At 39.4% G+C, this 19,941-nt stretch overlaps 1 protein-coding gene across 1 annotated transcript in view; it reads right to left on the bottom strand.

Annotated features, from left to right (window-relative positions):
- EFL1 (elongation factor like GTPase 1) overlaps positions 1 to 19,930 on the bottom strand; it is an 89,908-nt gene extending 69,978 nt beyond the window's left edge. The window contains exons 1-7 of the mRNA XM_072950889.1: positions 19,813 to 19,930; positions 18,933 to 19,042; positions 16,291 to 16,358; positions 14,728 to 14,812; positions 9,931 to 10,064; positions 8,015 to 8,152; positions 6,279 to 6,493 (exon numbers count right to left, since the gene is read on the bottom strand). Coding sequence (XP_072806990.1) covers positions 6,279 to 6,493; positions 8,015 to 8,152; positions 9,931 to 10,064; positions 14,728 to 14,812; positions 16,291 to 16,358; positions 18,933 to 19,023 — 731 coding nt within the window. The 5' untranslated portion in view covers positions 19,024 to 19,042; positions 19,813 to 19,930. The remainder of the gene's footprint in view (positions 1 to 6,278; positions 6,494 to 8,014; positions 8,153 to 9,930; positions 10,065 to 14,727; positions 14,813 to 16,290; positions 16,359 to 18,932; positions 19,043 to 19,812) is intronic.
- Positions 19,931 to 19,941: the final 11 nt, after the last annotated feature.

The raw sequence follows: 19,941 nt of genomic DNA, 5'->3' as shown, positions 1-19,941 counted from the left end.
CATAATCTAAGTTTTGAGTCCAGTCTGACCGTGATATGATGAAATCCCCCCAAACCACATGCCTGTAGATTTCTACTTATACTTCTATTTTTGTCTCATGAACTTTGTTGTTATGATCATTAATCTTTTTACCACAGAAATATGTCAATTATCCATATAAAAATGATCCTCATGCCACATCTGCCATAAATTCTGCTTTGTTTATCATTAAAATTGCCAAACCTACTTTCTTTCTGTTCACATTTGATTGACATATTGAGCCAAAGCTTTGATGTTTACCATCTGTCCATTATGCTTTATGTTTGTGTAGTAAACTTCTAGAATTTTTTAAAACATCAAATTTCCTTTTTCAAACCCTTTCCTATGCAATCATTTATTTACACATACAGACATGTAAATCTTTCAAAATCTTGGTTTTCATCCTTTTCATTCTTCACCCCACAGTTACCACCAAAGTTGCTTAGTAACATTCTCCATTATTGCTTTACACTCTTATTCCTTTATCTGCCATTAGTTATCATTTTAAAACACTGAAAGTTTATAGCACGTCTCTGTTCTTAAATTCTATTTAAATTCATTTCCTCTAGAGAGTAACTTTAAACAAGAGTCTCAAAAAGATGTGCAGAGCATGTTTTCTGAGACGTTACCGGCCTGTCAATCTTTTTGCCTGTCCTCCTGAACGACAACTTGGCCAAGCGTGAACTACGGCGCCACATACTGTTTTGTGTCCAAGCTACCCAGCGGACTAATGTTAACTGCAGGATCCTAAGACACTGCTGTACAAAGACAAACAAAACCACCGGGAGGGGCTTTTCACTGTCTCTTCTCTCCTGTCCCTGTTTTATAAGGCTGGGGCCCCAGTTCTACTCACCTTAAGCAGGAACTACATTGTTGCTGCCACCTACCCAAGTCAATGTGTTTCTGCTTTTCCAGAGCAGATTCTCCTGGAGTAACAACTATCAACAGGGCGGATTTAGGCCACACGGACATTAGTCACACTTCTTCATCTTGTCCCACTATACAAGAGTTTATAGAATCATCTTCCAAATTCTGAAATATGCTCATTTCCCACCTTTTGTGACACATGAGGTTGCCGACTTTCCCCATTCATTGACATTTTAGAGGAAAACTGGAAGGAAAGGGTCTACAGGACTTTCATTTCCACAACCCTTTTCCCATAAGTTAACGTATCAACCTGCTGAGAACAGGCACTAGCTTCTCTCCGAAGGTGGCCTTCTCTGACACGGGGGAGTTCATTTACTGACTGAAAGTATGCAAGAGCGCCCAAAGTTGTGAGGGATACAGAAGTTACCCTCATTCTAGTCATTTAAGCCTCTGCTCATTCCTTTTCCCACAGTAAGCTTTCTCCAATTTGTGAGATTTAGACTAAAATTTGCATAAAACATTCAATTACCTATGAAAATCATCACAAGCAAAGGACGAGCCCCCCAGCCTGTGGCTCACTAGCAAAATGCCTACAAATGGGGAAAGCAACAGCTCTGACCCTGTCATATGATTGACTCAATTGCTGTACTTTTTAGCCAAAGAAATCCTTAGAAATTATCTTCGATCAATATTTTTATTTTTCAGATGAGGAAACTGAGGCCCAGAAAGTCATAATGGTAAGTCATCAACAACATATGAAAAGTACACATTTTCAACAGGTTTGTAATTTCCATTTTCATTATATATCCGTTATCTGAATTTATTTAAGTCTGGAATGACCTTCACAGGCATGAAATGAACTAAGGTATCTGTAATTTATCATAGATCTACATGGAAAAGTTATGGTATTATAACTTATTATACTGCCCAAGGCAAAATGCATTCATTCAAAAGGAAGTTGAAGAGCAAGTTCCCATAAAAAGGAGAACAAGGAACAGCCAAGGTTAGTTTCACTTGGTGCATTATTTCCAGTTCTATTAGCCCTGCAAATTCTATGTAAGGTTAAGCCCACAGCTAAAGTAAATTTCATTATATTTCCACAACTGTTCACCTGAGCTGAAGACATTTTAAGTAACAATGTTTTGAATTTTCTGATTCCACAAGTCAGCAGTGGTTGTGGCTAGAAGTGTAATGAATTGCCTACAACATTCTAGACTTGATACCACTGTTACTTAGCCCAAGCATGCACATATCCAGAGGGGCAATCAGAAGAAACAAAGGCCCCTATGTTCCGTAGTGAAGATCCCATAGGAGCACCATGGTAAGAAAGTATGAACTTCAGTGCCAGGCAGACTTTAAATTTAACATCAGCTCTGCCACTCGGTGTCTGAGTGCTGTTTAACAAATCAACGAATCTCTCTGAATCTTAGATAATAAACAGTATCACCTATTTAAAAGGACTAACTGTTCTAAGAATTCACTGAAATACTTAAAGTGACAAGCTCCATGCCCCGCATATGTATGTCTTCAGTACGGTTAGTTTCTTTCCGTGGTAACTTCTGCTAGTGCAGGTAACAGAGGCTGATGATGTATTTGCTCATAGACGCATAAATAACCTCCAGACGACACACAAGAAACTGCTAGGACAAACTAGTTTCCTATGGGAAAATGAACTAAAAAGCGAAGGCACAGGGTAGGAGATTTTCATGGTATGCATTTTTGCACCTTCTGAATTTTGTATTTATTCAAAGAATAAAATTTTAAAAATCAATTGTATATAAAATTTACAAAACAGATGCAAGATTGGTTGAATATTCAAAAATCAATCAATGCAATCTACTACATATTGACAGTTAAAAGGAGAAAAAAAATCACAGGATTATAAACTGATACAGAAAATGCATCTGACAAAATCTGACCCCATTCATAGTAATAACACGCAGAAAAAAAGGTGCAGGGGAACTTCCTCAACTTGACAAACAACTTAAAGGTAGCATTATAAACCTGGTGAAAGACCGAACGCTTTCCCCCAAAGATCAAGAACAAGGCAAGGATGTCCACCTTCCCCATTCCTCTTCAAATAGTGCTGGAAGTTCCTGCCGTGCAGCAAGGCAAGAGAAGAAAATGCCACAGGAAAGTAAGAAATAAGACAGTCCCTATTTGCACATGACATAACTATCTTGTAGAAAACCCCAAGGTATCCACAATAAAAACTCTTAGAAATAATGAGTAGGTTTAGCAAGATCATAGTATGCAAGATCAACTACAAAACTTAATTGTATTTCTATATAGCAGAAATGAGTATGTGAACACCAAAATAAAAGATACATCACCATTTATAATTGCTCCAAAAAATGAAAAACTAGGTGCAAATCTAACACAATATGTAGAGAACTTACATACTGAAAACTACAAAACGCTAATGAAAAAAAATCAAAGAAAATCTAAGTAAATGGAAACATATAGTGTCCATGGATTAGAAGATTCAACATAGTAAAGACATCAATTCTCCTCAAATTGACATACAAGTTTACCATGCATTTTGCACCAAAATCCTAGCAAAATTTTTTTGCAGACATAGATGAAGACTATTATAAAATGTTTATGGAAAGACACAGACCCTTGAACAGCTAAAACAATTTTGAAAAAGAAGAGTGTGGGCGGAAACAATCCACTCAATTTCAAGACTTATTATATACTTACAGTAATCAAGATTATGTAGTATTGGTGGAAAGACAGAGACATAGATCAATAAAACAGAACATAACACTCCAAAATAGACCCACTAATATGTCAACTGGACAAAGGTATAAAAGCAACTCAACAGAGAAGGTATAGCCTTGTCAATAAATGGTGCCAAAGTAATTGGACATCCACAGCCAAAAAAATGAACCTAGATCATTTTATGCAAAAAAAATTAACTCAAAACGGGTCACAGACTTAACAGTAAAAAGAAAAACTATAAAACTTCTAGAAAAAATATGAAAGAAAATCTTCAGGCTCTAGGTCTAGGCAGAGTTCTTAAGCTTAACTCCAAAAGCATTCATAATTCATAAAAGGAAGAGTTGATAAACCAGACTTTCACTTAAATTAAAAAATTTGCTCTGAAAGACACTGCTATTAAGATGAAAAGCCAAACTCTAGACTGAGAGAAAATATTTATAAATCACATATGAGACAAAGGACTAACATCTAGAATATATAAAGAATTCTCAAAGCTCAACAGTAAAAAAAAAAAAAAATAAAATTAGAAAATGGGCAAGGGACTACAAAGCAAAGGAGATAATCAACAAAATGAAAAGGCAACGTATTAAATAAAAGAAAATATTGGCAAACCATATTTCTGATAAGGGGTTAATATCCAAAATACATCAAAAACTCATACAGCTCAATAGCCAAAAACACACACAATCCAATTAAAAAACTGGCAGAGGATCTGAAAAGACATTTTTCCAAAGAAGACATACAGATGGCCAACAGGTACCTGAAAAGATGCTCACCATCACTAATCATCAGGGAAACTGAAGCCAAATGACAATGGGATATCATCCCATACTTGTTAGAATGGCTATTATCAAGAAGACAAGAAACATGTGTTGGCAAGGATGTAGAGAATAGGAAACTCTTGTGCACTGTTGGTGGGAATGTAAATTGATGCAAGCACTATGGAAAACATTACGAGGTTCCTCAAAAAATTAAAAATAGAACTACCATATGTTCCAACAATTCCAATTCTGGGTATTTATGCAAAAAAGCCCCAAACACTAATTTGAAAAGATAAATGCACACCATCTTCAATGAAGCAAATTTACAACAGCCAAGGAACGGAAACATCCTAAGTGCCCACTGACAGATGAATGGATAAAGATGATGTAGGATATATATATATATACACACATACAATGGAATATATTATTCAGCCATAAAAAAGAATGCAAACTTGCCATTTGCAACAACATGGAGACCTATAGAGCATTATGCTAAGTGAGATAAGACAGAGAAAGACAAAGACAAATACTATATGATCTCACTTATATGTAGAATCTTAAACAAACAAACAAAAAAAACCCCAAAAACAAGCAGCTCATAGATACAGAAAACAGACTGGTGGTTGCCAGAGGCAGTGGATAGAGGGTCGGCAAAACGGATGACAGGGGTCAAAATGTACAAATTTCCAGTTATAAAATAAGTAAGTCATGGAATGCAATATATAGCATGGTGACTATAGTTAATAATACTGTACTGTGTATTTGAAAGTTCTTAAGAGTCTGTCTTGAAAGCCCTCATCACACACACAAAAAATTTGGTAACTTTGTATTGTGACAGATATTAACTAGACTTGCTGTGGTGATCATTTCACAATATATACAAATACTGAATCATTATGTTGTATACTTGAAATCAATATAATCTTTACATGTCAATTTTAGTTGAATTAAAAAAAAAGAAAAGAAAATGGGCAAAAGAAATGAAGAGACATTTCACCCAAGAGGATATACAGATGACAAATCAGCTCACGAAAAGTTGTTTAACATCATGAGCTGTATGAAAATGCAAATTAAAACCATAATAACCTATCAGTACACACCTATCAGAATGGCTAAAAAAAGAAAAAACATAACAGTGACAATACTGAATGATGGTAAAGATGTGGAGAAACGGGATCACTCACACATTGCTGGTAGAAATGTAAAATGGTACACCTCTTCTGGAAAAAGTGAGTTTCTTTAAAAACTAAACATACAGCTACTCTATGACTCAGCAAATGCACTCCTGGGCACTCATCCCAGAGAAATGGAAACTTACGTTCAAATAAAAACCTATACATGAATGCTTATATTAGCTTTATTCATAATAGCCCAAAACTAGAAAAACACCCAGATGTCCTTCAATGGGTGATTCCTTAAACAAACTACGGTACACCCATACCATGAATACTACAAAGCAATAAAAAGGAACCAACCAGTCATACATGCAACAGCTGAGAGCCGTCTCTAGAGAACTACGCTAGAAATCCAATCCAGAAAAGGCTACGTATTGCTCAACTCCATTTCCATAACATTCTTGAAATGAGAAATTACAGAAATGGAGAACAGTTAGTCATTAAGGAGAGGCTGGGAGTGGGAGGGAAGCAGGTGTGGCGGTAACAGCACACCATGAAGGCTCTGTGCAGTGATGGACTGTGTCAGCGGACTGCATCAACTACCATCAATCAACAGTTCTGCAAGATGCCACCTTTGGAGGAATACTATGGAAAAGAACAAGAGAACTCAGTGTATTCTTTCTTACAACTGTATGTGAATCTACAATTATCTCAAAATAAAAAGTTTAATTAAAAAATCAATTGTGTGTAAAATCCACAAAGCGATTTAATTAGATTCAAACAGACTTACCCAAAGCCCCAACCATCTATGGCACTTGTAAACACCACATTTCCCTGATCTGGAGAGAAGTAAAGGTGAGAATCATCCGTGTCCTCCAAGCCAGTGCTCCAGTCATACACTTGCTCTCCTTGTTCAGAATTTGGATTCACTTGGGATTCAGTCTCTCTCTCTGCTCTTTCTTCTAGGACTTTAGAAGTAAAAAGAGTTCCTGTGAGTGCATTAATCTAGGAGAGATGGTAAAATGGCAGAATGTCATTCAGATGCATAGCATGCCCATGACTGGAGACACACTGTCTAACCCTTGTTAAGATTAGAATCATCACACACAGCTTGGGCTCATATTAACCACAGTGGACATTTACAGCAATCATTAACTTACATGCTAACCCATTCTTTCTAAACCCAGCAAAACTACACTGTAAGGCTTTTGAAAGGTCACTTCTGTGTTTATTAGTTTAATACAAACACTAATATGTCGTATCTTCAACTTGTTATTCAGTACCAGGGCCTGGTGTCTGCAGAATTCATGGTTTCCAACCCCTACAATTCTACTTTATAACTTTAGTCAACTCCCTCACCATTTCTCACATCAGCTGTTCGAACCTTTCACTTCGGCCCTCTTTCAACCTCTAACCCCTAACTATTTTCACTCCCAAGTAAGTCATCTGAGTCCTACTTCAGAGAGAAAATGGAACCTATTACTCAGAAATCCTGCAAGTTCCCCATAATCCAAGCTGTAAGTCCATCTATATCTACGAATACAGGTGGCCCTTCTTCCAGGGGGCAGGATCCTTCACCTGTACCCACCCCTGTCTGCCTCTACAGGAAATTAGATCCACTGCTCCATTCCTTTTCACTGCTCTACCTTTATCATTTCTTTCCTTTCGCAAATAGATATGCTCAAGTTGGTCTCCTCAATGGTGCTCCACTGTCTTGAAGATGACTCAGACCTCCACGCATGTACACGAGGCTCACCACAACCTAAGCCCTGTATTCCCTTCTACTCCCACCTCCTATCGTCACTCAGCACAATCTAATTCTTCAACTATAATGATCTGCAGTTCTTTGACTGCAACACTGTACTATGCTTTTCTTCTTTATGTCTTTACATATCTCACTCTTCCTCTCTTAAAGGCCTTTGCCACAATTCTTTACCTGGCAAACACTATCTTTCTTCCATCTCAAGGTTTCTATTGTGAGATTTTTCCCTAACTCTCCCTTCCCTCTGGACCCAGTCTCAGCGAGGTGGCCCTCATTTACGCTCTCAGATCATACCCAGGGTTTATCTCATTGTTCTCCAAATATCTTTTTTAAGTATCTACCTCCTCTTGCCACACTGTGAAATCTTTGAAAATAGGGACACTGACCTGTCTGTCTTTACATTTAGAATCCTTAGCACAAAACAAACATATAGCTACGTTAATGATTGCTAAATAAATAAATGCTTGGGTAAAATTTCACCTAAAGACAGGTAATTAAAAAATCAAAGAGTTTCCTAATGTTGCTTCGCTTTGAAACCAAACTATAAGATTTTAAACAAGAGAGCATTAAAACCTATTGTCTCAGCTTTACACTCAGGGAGCTTCCAGGAGATGGAGGGGACCACTGTAGTAAGATGACTCCAACACACAGGAATCTAAGTAAGTGAATTTTCTATAGCAATGTCTCATCCTCAACTTAGCAACTTCCTTACAACTCTTTTTGGAGGCACAATTTCTAAAATACTGAAGTAAAGGATAAAATACCTGTTCTAAAATATTCTTGAGGTGAGAATAGGCCTCCTGTGGGGTGAATTTCAGTTCCACTATCAAGCGATCTATCTTATTAATTACTAAAACCGGACGGATGTTTTCGAGCCAGGCTTGTCGCAGAACTGCCTGTGTCTGAGTGAAACAGAAAGGAAAACGTGAAACTCATGATTTGAAATATTTAAAGCACATCAGAAAATCTTGACTACCCATCAGCTCATTTCCATACTTCCTTATCACAACTCAGACCATGCCAATCAGACACAGGTGCTCACCAGACATTCACAAAGTACATCACACAAAAGCAAAGAACTACAGACCAAAAAAAAAAAAAAAATCGCCCTTGCCTTTATGGAATTGACAATTTATTTAACGATAAATAAAACTGTGTAAAAGATAGTGAAGAGTTTCGTGGAATCACACACACACACACACACACACACACAATAATTAGAAAGCAAATACTCACGTTACCAACACACAGGTCGGAAAACAGAGCAGACCCTCAGAAGTCCCTTGTGCACACCTTCCTGATCATAAGCCCATCTCTCAGAGTTAACCACTGCCCTGCTCCTGAGAAGTCAGGTCTGTTAATCTGCTGTACCTTGTCAGGACACCTAAGACACCACGTAGACAAAGGCTGTGCTTCTCTAGTTGGGGGTCCCTGTGCCTTGGGGGGAAACCAGAGGGGAAGCTACAGAATAAGCAGGGCACGTCTTCTTGGAATTATCAAATTCTTCCATTTCTACAAGCATACCTCATCGTATCACACTGCGCTTTACAGTGCTTGGCGGGTGTTGCATTTTTTCACAAACTGAAGGTCTGTGGCAACCTTCTATCAGGCAAGTCTATCCGCATCATTTTACCAACAGCTCTTGCTCACTTCATGTCACTACGTCCGATTTTGGTAATTCTCACAATATTTTATATTCTTCATTATTAGTATATTTGTTATGGTGATCTGTGATCAGTGATCTTTGATGTCACCACAACAACTCAGTGAAGGCTCAGAAATGGTTAGTATTTCTAGCAACAGAGTATTTTTTAATTAAGGTATGTACTTTCCTTTTTAGGCACAATGCTATTGCACACTTAACAGACTACAATGTAATGTAAACATAACTCTTATATGCACTGGGAAACCAACAAATTCATGTGACTCGCTGCACTGCGATATTTCACGTTATTGCAGTGGTCCAGAACTAAACCCACAGTATCTCCAAGGTATGCCTGTAATCTAAGCCTTTTATTATTCTTTTCTAAAAACATTAAAACAAACAAAGGTATATTAAGAAGCAGGACACAAAGGTGACAACATTCTTAAAGATAAAACACAAGGTTTCAAAGAAAAAATATTTAAAAAACTGAGTTTAGAAAATCACTCTTTGGAGTTTCATGTCGACCAGAGTTATATGTTCACCTTGGACTTAGGGATGAACTTTTTGAACTTTGGTGGGAAAGGTAACAAACTTTAGATTAAGGATATGAAAGAGTAAGAGAGGGAAGGAGGAGGGAGAGTGTGTGTGGAGGGGAAGGAGGCCTGAGTGCAGACTGAGAAGCCAACAGAAGAGAATTTCTCACCTAGGGGAGAGCTTGTCTAACCTCTCACAGCTCAGAAACTTTTCCACTGGAATAAAAACTCCAGATCGTCCTAAACATTTCTCTAATTTTTGCTGAGTCCCTCTCCAAGCGGATATCACTGACACATCAAAGTATCTTAAAGTCATTTTCTCTAACCCTCCTTCAAAATTCAGTGATTTAACTCCACTGTAGAGCGGAGCATTATCAATGTAAAACCAACTTCCTGACTGTCAGCAAAATGTCTCAAGTAGCACACAGGAATTGACAGTCAGTTCCTCCTCTCTCTCCACCTTCTTTAACCAGTTAAGTATCTTCACCCTTCAACCCACTACCTGTGGACAGACTCCTTCCACAGCATCCACCACAATGATGCACCCATCACAAATGCGAACAGCCGTCGACACTTCCGAGGAGAAATCCACGTGTCCTGGAGAATCTATCAGGTTAATCAGGTACTCCTCCTCATCTGAAATGAAATTTGAAAACACACATTTTCAGGCAACCTGGAGTAAGAGAGTTTCTAAGAAATGACTGAATAAAGCTAAAGAAGCCAAAAGCTCAATCCACAGCTACCGTTTCAATTTAGGAACTCCCCATGATGGAGCTGTTGAGTCCAAAGAGCAACTGTATTAAATGTTAAAGGGCTTTATGACTCTAATACTCCCCATGCATTAAGAGCTTAGTGTGACTGTGAGCCAGGCACTGCGCTAAATACTTTTAATATGCTAATCACACATTATTGAACCTTTAAAATATCCACAAGAGGTAAATATTACTATGCACACTTTACAGATTAGGAAGTTGAGACTAAAAGAAACTAATGCTGAGAGTGAAAGCTGTTCAAAGGGGCCAAGACAGGAAAAGACACAGAGCAGGTGGCCAACCACTTCCCTACGACTCCTCAAAGAGCAGTGCGTGAATATGCTCAGTCCAAATTCAGATGCGATGCTACAAAAATTTAAAGAGCAGTTACTCTGTGCCCAAAGGTGTGCTACATGCTCTCAAGTATATAGTGTCCTTTAATCCTCACAACGAACAAAAGTTTAAAGCTTATAGAAGGGTGACAACTCATGTCTATTTGTTCTGGTTTAGCACTAAAAGTCTCACATCCCACCAAATGCCAAAGTCAGTCCCACATTCCATCAAGCCTCCAGTCGGCCCCAGGCAAACCAGAACAACTGGCCATCCCAGGTTAGAGATGTGGCATTAAAACATAATTAGGTAAACCAGGCAGAAAAACAGCAATTCATTAGACTTCTACACTCATTTCCCATTTTACTGCTAAATTTGATTTAATTCTCTTTTAACAGCAAAATGATTAATTAAATGACCAAACATTTGTGTATATATATATATAATATATATTTTATATATATATTATATATATTTTTATATATATATTATATATATTATATATATATATACATACATATATACACACACATACACTTTACTTTTGCTCCTCCTCTTAACTCAGTGTTTTTCAACTTCTGTGTGCTCCAGAACTACTACAGGGCTGACTATGATAACTTGGGGCCATTTAAAGGATTTTCCCCAGTGGAATTTTAACAACTTGATGACCTGACTAGTGCTCTAGGTATCACTGAAATGGTAAAACAGCAACAACACTACAATAACCACAGCCAGAGCTCACACCCGTGGACTGCCTACCTGGGCACTATCTGGTGTTTCTTCCAAGTATTTTATAGACATTAATGTTTACTTATAACAACTCTTTGCAGTAGTTACTACCGTTAGCCCAATTTTACAGGGAAGGAAACTAGGGCACAGAAAAGTTAAATATCTTTCCAAAGGACATCCAGCTAGAATCCAACTCTAAGATAAATTGCCTAAGATCAAAGAATTCAGAATGGTACAGTGGAAATTCAAAACCATCCAAGTCATACCCTCCAAAGTCATACCCTTAACACTACACTCAGGATGGCATACATTTCATCTCACGGGCCAAGACGCCACTGGTAGTGAATTTCTGAACACTAGGTTAAGGATTCCAAAATGCAGTAGGACTCTGGGAAAGACTGCCATCAATCAGCAACAGAGTGCCTACCACCCCTTCCCCTGCTTCCCAGCTTTCCAGGCAAATTGTTTTATAAGGAATGCAGGCTCGGATGTACCCACCAGGGAAGACTCCAACCAGAGAGGACTGCGGACATCCCTAAAGAAAGTCAAAGAACCACGGTCCTGGAACAATAGCCACTGTGCGTCCCTAACTGAGCCTTTTATTACTGTCAGATCTCAAAGCATCAGTCTCACAGCCCCCTTTCTGGATAAGCACACAGTTCCACCCAAATAAACTAGAGAAAAATGAGCAATGCTAGCAAGGTCCAGGGTTCTATCTGCACCCATAAAACATAAGACAAAAGCTGTGAGATTACTGAAATCATTCAGCATTTTCTTTGCCCAACCCTTCACTTCATAAACACGCTAAAGCCCCCACAGGGGAAGAGATTTACCCAAGGTCACAAAAGCAGTAGCAAGCTCTTGTGACACACCCAGGTCAATCTATCACCTAAGTCACTTCCTGTAAAGTGACTGCAAATGCCTCTATACGTTGCAGCTGGGGAAACAACACTCGCTTGTTCATCTGGCTAAGCTCCAGAGCTCAGTGTGGGAGAAGCACAAGCACTCCCCTCCGCTGTCCGACAGCATCTGGCCCTGATACACAAGTTTCAGAGACTGGATTTGCTATCAGGTTCTCTACAGAATCTAAAAATGCACTCACACAGGAATCTCGGGTTTCCTGTGCAACAGTGCGCTTGTCCTCTGTTGGGAGTTACAGACCTTTTCGGGAACATCAAGGAAAACAAACATACGTATATATCTATCTGTCTGTCTATCCATCCATCCTTTTCTAATTATCCATCCAATTCCAGACCCCCTGAAATTTATTCAGGAATGGAAGGGTCAAGTCTAGAAGAGTACAGGAAGATATACCAAGTGCTTCCACCTGAAAATTAGCAAAATAAAAAATTAGGCTGTGTGATCAAATAAACTTGAGAAATCCAGGGGGTGGGAGGGAGAGGCTCCCATCACAATACACATTAAAGACTCAGAGAAGCTCTGTATTGAAGCAGCCTGTCCAGCTTTGTTTAACCTAGTTTCCCAAACGTATCTGATTGTGAGAAGGCAGAACTGCTGTGGACAGCCTCACAGCTGAGAGACGCAGGGCTCAGCACAGAGCCAGGTCGTCTTAACTCTTCCCAAATAACTTAAAACCTCGAAGGTAGGGAAAAAGAAGTCCTACATCTAATAGGGAAAAACAGGAGATGAGGTGAGGGATCAGGGCAAGGTGAGTTTATGAAGATGGAGACACTAAGAATAGGCAAAAGCTGTAAGACAGGAGACTTACAGGGTGAAAACAGAGAACTAAACCCAGGGAGACCAGTGGAGTTCCTGAGGGAAGACCCATTAACTTTTACTGACGCTCTCTGGAGCCATCCTGGATCCAGAATCAATGTCTGGCTTCAATTTCTTTGCAATGCCACTCCACTAATGCTCTCGCCTTTTGGTTTTCATGAATATTGTTTCCAATATCATTTCACACATTTTCTTTCAATAGGCCACCCCACCCAACTCAGGCTAGCTTAAGCCTCAGTTCTGTGCAATCAGGAAGGTATATCCAAAACAATCTGACAGCAAGTTGACCAAGGGTATAGAGTTCAACCAAACAAAGCTAGACCATTCAATTCCCAGGGTCCTGTAGCCGTTCTCCTACAATACTCTATTCCAAAGACAAAACTGAACTGGAATGGGTGAAGGTCATGGTGTATAAAATAAACCTTGATAAAATGATTAAAAAAGGGGGTGGGGGAACTGGAGACAAGGCCCAGAGAGCAACTGAAATTGACACTAAAGTCCTCTTCAAATAAAAACCAACTAATAGCATCAATGCGGAAAAAGGAAGGCTACACCTCTCTGATGCCTGTAACAATAAGAAGAGATAAGAAATTAGCTGACCACTGACGCCTTCACTGGATCACAGAATGAGGACATACCCTTTAAAATGTGAGAGGCAGTTTTTAAAAATAAGGCATTGCTTTAAATATTAAACATCGGGAATTCATGTACCTAAAAGCTTCAAACCTGATTTAGTTCAAAAAATATTTCAAGACTGACCTCAAAGAGAATAGCCACCCCCACAGAGTATGACCCTTGGTGTCAGTGCCAGAGACACGACACTGTGAAGGATAAACCACAGGTCAATCATTAGGGAAATGAAATTCATCTGTATTATTTTCTCCCAGTTATAAAAATAAGCATTTTGTGTAAAATTTCCTAACAGTACAAAATAAATATTTTGAAAAGTGTAAGTTTCACATAATCTAGTCCTTAACAACTCTGGTTAGGTTTTGGTATGTATCCTTCCAGACACCTTTATCTGCATACTTATATTTTGATTACCAAAACACATTCAAATCTTCTAAGTATTTACTCTGCAACTTGCTTTTTGTCTCTTACTTTATTTTTTCAATGTAAGCACATACAGATCAAACAGTTGTTTGAACAACTGCATAGTGTTCCACAGATGGATATATCAATTTACTTAACCATTTTCCAAAGACAGGCATTAAGGTGCTGGCATTCTTTTCGCTAATACAAACTTTTGGGCAAATACCAATGAACGTGTATCTCACCTACCTGTGTGGCAATCTCTGTCAGATAAATTCCTAGAAGCGTTACTTCAAAATGGTGTCCTGGTTTGGGGATAACAAGCTAAAAGCTCATGGCAATGCACAGTCAAGCAACTAAGACTCTAAAACCAACAGGCAGGCCTCAGGACAGAACAAGGACCTGGCCAGGAAATGGGACAGCAAGGCTGAATCAGCAAGGTCCTAAGACTCCAGACCTTCCTTGTGAAGAAATCTATATAGTCACCTGGATGGATGGGGGCTGGTGTGAACAGCCAGTTCTGCCCTCATGCCAGCCAGAGGTCCCCACCTGCACCCAAGTCTGGACAGCCTGACTCTGACAACAGATCATCTGGAGAGGCCAGAATGAAGTTTGTGGAATATAAAGCAAAAGAAACTGGGACGTGAAATTTATTCAGGAAGAGAAAGGAGGACACAAAAGATATAAAACTATCGCTCTTTAAACACAGATTGATTTACCTTTTGCATAATGTAGTGAAATGGCACTGGATTTCATAGTGATCCCTCGGATCTGTTCATCTTCTCTGCTGTCCATGTACCTTAACTGTAAAAATGTAACATTATGTACCCTTATTTCCCAATGAATTAAAATGTAATATTAAAATGGACTGATTTGGATTTTTGCTTTAAATATTTAAATTTTTAGCATTATTGCCATGAAATTGTTCATTATGTCCCATGATTACGTTTTTAATCTCTGCAGCATTTTTCTTTCCTAGTACCATGTATTTCTTTCTCCTTTCCTTTCTCCTTGATCAAGGAGATATTTATCACTTGTCATGCAAGATAATCATAAATTGTCTATATTGCTAGCAATTTTTTTAAAAGTAGTAGACTTTATCTTTTTAGAGCAATTTTAAGTTTACAGAAAACCGATTAGAAAGTACAGAGTTCCCAAGTACCCCTCCCTTCCTACACACTTTCCCCTATTACTTACATCTTACATCAGTGAGTGGTGGGGTACAGGTTACAATTAATGAACCAGTATCAATACATCATTATTAATAAAAGTCTGCACTTGACATCAGGATCCACACCCTAAATGTAGGATGACATGTGTCCCCCAATATTGTATTATATTTGTTAGTAGCAGCAATCTTTCTGAAGAACAAATTTTGGCTTCACTGATCTTCACTATTTCATTAATTTGTGCTTTATTATTTCCTTTCATCTATTTACTTTAGCATTATCGTACTGCTTCTAACTTCTCAAGTGGGCAAAATAAAACCACTTTATTGTTTCATTCAACCCAGTTTCTTTAGCCTCCTATAGACAGTACCTTGGGCCACTTCTCCACCCAACCTGCCTGAAATGTCCAATTTTTCCCTCAGTCTCTCAGGTCTACTTTTTTGACTCAGTTTTGCTTCCCCATTTCCTCTTCTCTATATTCCCAGTCACCTGATAAATCCTGCTGACTAGGTCCTAAATTCATGGAGGGGAGGAATATTTCTATTTTTCTACTGGAAATAAATTATTCCAAGTCCTTTCAATTCACAGCTAGAAACAAAGGTCTCTGATTATTTCCTAAAACATGATTTTCATCATGATCCTCAGGCTTCAAAAGCCTTCCTTTGGTACTTAGATTAGCCTTCAAGGTCTTCTTAATGGGATACACTTTTTTCTACCAGCACATTTTTCTCTCTCAGTTGCCTCTAGGCAAAAGTTCTTCTCAAATCAAATGCTATCTACAAATTAACCTTTGTCCACTTTATCCATGTTACTTCCCTCTGTGAAGAATCTCTTCCACCTGTAAAATTTTCCACAATCATGCCAGGCTATCATTTGACTTGTGGCAAAAACTCATTCTTGTGCTTTTAAAATATTAACATAAAGTAATATAAAGCAACATAGAAGGAGCTTTTTCTCAACATCTGTTTTATCTTGTTAAATGAATTGGCAGCTTCTTAGATACATGAACTATGCCTTATACATTTTGGATCTCTAAGAGCACAACAAATGGTTCATCTCGTTGCAGATTACTAATACTTACCAAAATGCAAGTATTTATCAGATATAACATACCTTTCCTGCCAGGCGGCTTGAGATGATCCCATTGCTAGATATAAGACAGTCAGCCAGGGTAGTTTTTCCTGGTAAAATAACAATATTAATTCAATCTATTCTTTTAAAGGAGTAGGTGGGTAAACTGTATCTACAAATTTAACATCTAATCATAAGAACTGGTTTAGCAAATATTTCCTATTTACTTATACTAAGTGAAGCAAGACACAACTGGCTGGCATTTTAAATTTTCAACAAAGCACCATTTGGAAGGTCAGATTCTAGACTGTATAGCACTGTAATCTGTATCTTCAATCCTGTGGCTCTTAACAGCCTCACTTTAAAAATTGTCAAGCAACTTTTTCTTAAGCACAGAAAACACTTTTTTTTTAAACTGAGGCATAATCTACACAGAGCAAAATGCACAGACTCTGAAATGATGAGATAAACCACTGTGCCAATCACAGTATAAAACATCTGGCAAACAACATTTACATAGTTACTAAAATCTGTCCCGTAAGAATTTGATTAGTTTTACTGTAATTATTACATCAGTCATCAGACATCCATAAGAGTGACCAGGCCTATAAACTTAAACCCTTGACAGCGCAGAATGACAAAAGAATGGCACAGCAATCATTTGCCTCACTGGATGGGATACTGGGTAAAACATCATCAAGAAACATTTCCCCATGTACGGCCTTAGCTAGCATTTGCCAGTTAATTTTTCTGAAGAAAATACTTATTTGGCAAAGAAATTCAGGAAATTTCCCTATAACTCCTATTGTTTGCAAGCCAATGGAGGGCATCAGCTACACTGTAGTGACCAATGCTGCCTAGTATCCAAACCTAAACCCAGGAATCTATTTAACTTCTTTGTATACTTAAGTATCCATTTAGACCTGTAATACTGCAAAATGTATTTGCCATGTAAATATTATGTGTTAGTACATAATCCTAGAGCATCACTTTCCTGCTATCCAATGGAGGAAAACTCATTCTAAGTGTGGCAAGCATATATCCCCCAGAATGCAAGTGTCAAGAAAGCAGGGACTTTGCTTTATTCATAGCTGTATCCCTAGAGCCAGAACAAGGCTTGACATAAGAAACAGTCAATGAGTATTTGTTGAATGAATACACGAATCACAGGTTTTTTAGGGCAGTACTATCTTAACATAATTTTAAATAGTAAGTTTAAAAGTAATTTGTTGTACACACACACATCACTGACTTGCCAACATGATTTAATTTATAAAGCAAAAAAATACTTCTGTCAAACCTCATGTCCTTAAAATGTGAGCAGCATAATTATAAAAACTCATGGGATAGAGTTAGTCACTAGATTTGTATAAAAACTCATTTTCAGTTGTCTTCTCCTACAAAGTAATCCATTATTAGTTCCCATACTACTTCCCTTCAGCTATTATATCAATGGCAATAATCACTTAACCTCTTTCCTGCCTTTCAATCCATCCTAAACACTTTCACCAGACTAATCTTTCTAATGTACTATCTGATCACAACATCCCTGCTTTACTGTGTTCTCCCAATGGCTCCCTATTACCTAATAATAAATGTTCATCATCATCTTCATGATGAAGTATGTTTCTACCGAGGGCTTCTCATTACCATCACATTTAATCCTCACAACGTTCTAGGGTAGGTCCAGTTTTCATCTCAGTGCACAGATGTTGTATACTGAAGCTCAAAAAGGCAAGGTAACTTGAAACGGAGTTTACAACTCAGGTTGTCTAATTCCAGAGCTGGAACATTAACCCGTCTCCTATGAAGGGTCTATGAGGACATGAAGGGTCTATGAGATATGGCCCAGCCTACCTCATTGCTTTTATCTCTTACTCCCTCACCTTCAGGATGGCATATAGTTTTTATTCCACACGCTCATTCTGGTCACTTTGCTGTGGCTACCTAAACTAAGAAGGAGTTTGAAACTAAGAGCAGGCTTATAGCAGGAGGCAATGCCATGGTACAGAAGCAATGTCTGTCAGGCATTAGCTATCCCCGCCCCTCCCATGTCCTGTGCTTTGGTCACAGACATTTCTTTCTCCCCTTGCTGACACTATTCCCGCTCGGAATGTGTGAACCCCTCTCCCATCCTGAGTCACTCCTCCGGGGTCATCCCTAACACTAATCATGCTATGAAGCCTTTTCTTCCTGGCTTCCCAATCCTCCAGCTCTCTCAACCTTTAGAGTCTCCTTTTTGCCTCTCATGCTGTGCTGCCTCAAGCCCCAGATCACTTCTAGTGCCCTGTTCATAAACCCCTACCTTCTGACATACCTAACAAAATACCCTGAACTTAGCAGAAGTTCGATAAACATCTGATGAGATTAAGAGAATCATGTAACACAGGTTCTGAGGATATTATGTCAAGACCACAGACTTCTTATATTACAAAGCCATTTCAAAAATACTTTATATTTAAAAAACAATGCAGTATGCTATATAGAAGAATGCTAATCACTAGTAAGCTGTCTTCATTTCAAATACTTGACAGCGTGTTCCTCCCACATCAAACTTTTAAAGGAAATAAGACTTGCAGGTTAACAAGCATCACTCTCAGCTGCCCATGGTGTCACTACACTGACATAAGTGGAGACACACCCCCTTAATTACTGTAAATAAGCCATCTAAAATGGATTCTTACCATGGTCAACATGAGCCAAAACACAGATATTCCTGATGTTAGCAGTGTTCTTCTGGAGCTGAATCATCTTATCCAAACTACCGAGCACCATGATCACTTATTTCCTGTGACTAAAAATTAAAGATGTTACATAATGGCTACAGGCCTGGGCATGAAAACTTTTCTTAATCCTGGGAGCTCACAAAACTCAGGTCCCTTAAAGGAAGAACCCAATGAACGCTTATTGAAGGGATATACCCACCCAGGCCCAAGTCCAGTTTGAGCACTTAAGCAAATACCGCATCACGACTGTACTTGTGGAGTTTACTAATCCTTCCAGATCGGGCGGTTGCGGTGAATCACTCAGCTCGTGCGGGCTGGGTGCACCGCGGCACCAGTAACTCCGCCCAGCACTCTGTGCTCCGGTAACTCTCCCCAGGTCAGTGATTACGTACTGGAGGGGTCGCATGCAGGAGGGAGAAGACGCCGACATCTCTCCCTCCCCGTCCTCGACCTTTTCCCAAGTCCTTCCTTCTATCACTCCCGCTTGCTTTCGCTGGAGATGAAATGCCCAGCTTTATTACTGCTCCAGCCCGAAAAAGTTCTGGGTCACGTGCTTATTTACCAATCAGGTGCACTGAACGTCTTTCATTCCTTTCTACATTAAAAAAAAAAAAAACCCAACAAGCTCTTCTCACATTCCCTTCACCACCACTCCCTTTTTCCCTGAGGATCCCGGGTGCGCATCGAGAAGCCGCCGCCCCGGCCCCGGGCTGGACACTTCCAGCCAGAGCTCGCCCCCAGCCTCGCTCCCTGACCCGCCGCCGCGGCGACCCGGGTCCCCCTACGGCTCGGAGCTGGCGGAGGAGGACGTCCGCACTGAACGCCGGCCCGCACTCACCGGCTCCCGCCGCCCCGCTAGCCCCGCTCGGAAGTCCGCGCCGGGCCACACCACGCGCGTCGAAAGCGCCCAGAGCTCGGCGCCTCCCCAACGCCCGCGCGCCGGGGGCGGGGCTGACGGACGCACGAC

Source organism: Vicugna pacos, chromosome 27 (genome assembly GCF_048564905.1).
Source record: "Vicugna pacos chromosome 27, VicPac4, whole genome shotgun sequence".
In the NCBI taxonomy this organism is placed as follows: Eukaryota; Metazoa; Chordata; class Mammalia; order Artiodactyla; family Camelidae; genus Vicugna; species Vicugna pacos.
The sequence above is the reverse complement of the archived record's forward strand: the minus strand, read 5'-3'. Positions and strand labels throughout refer to the sequence as shown.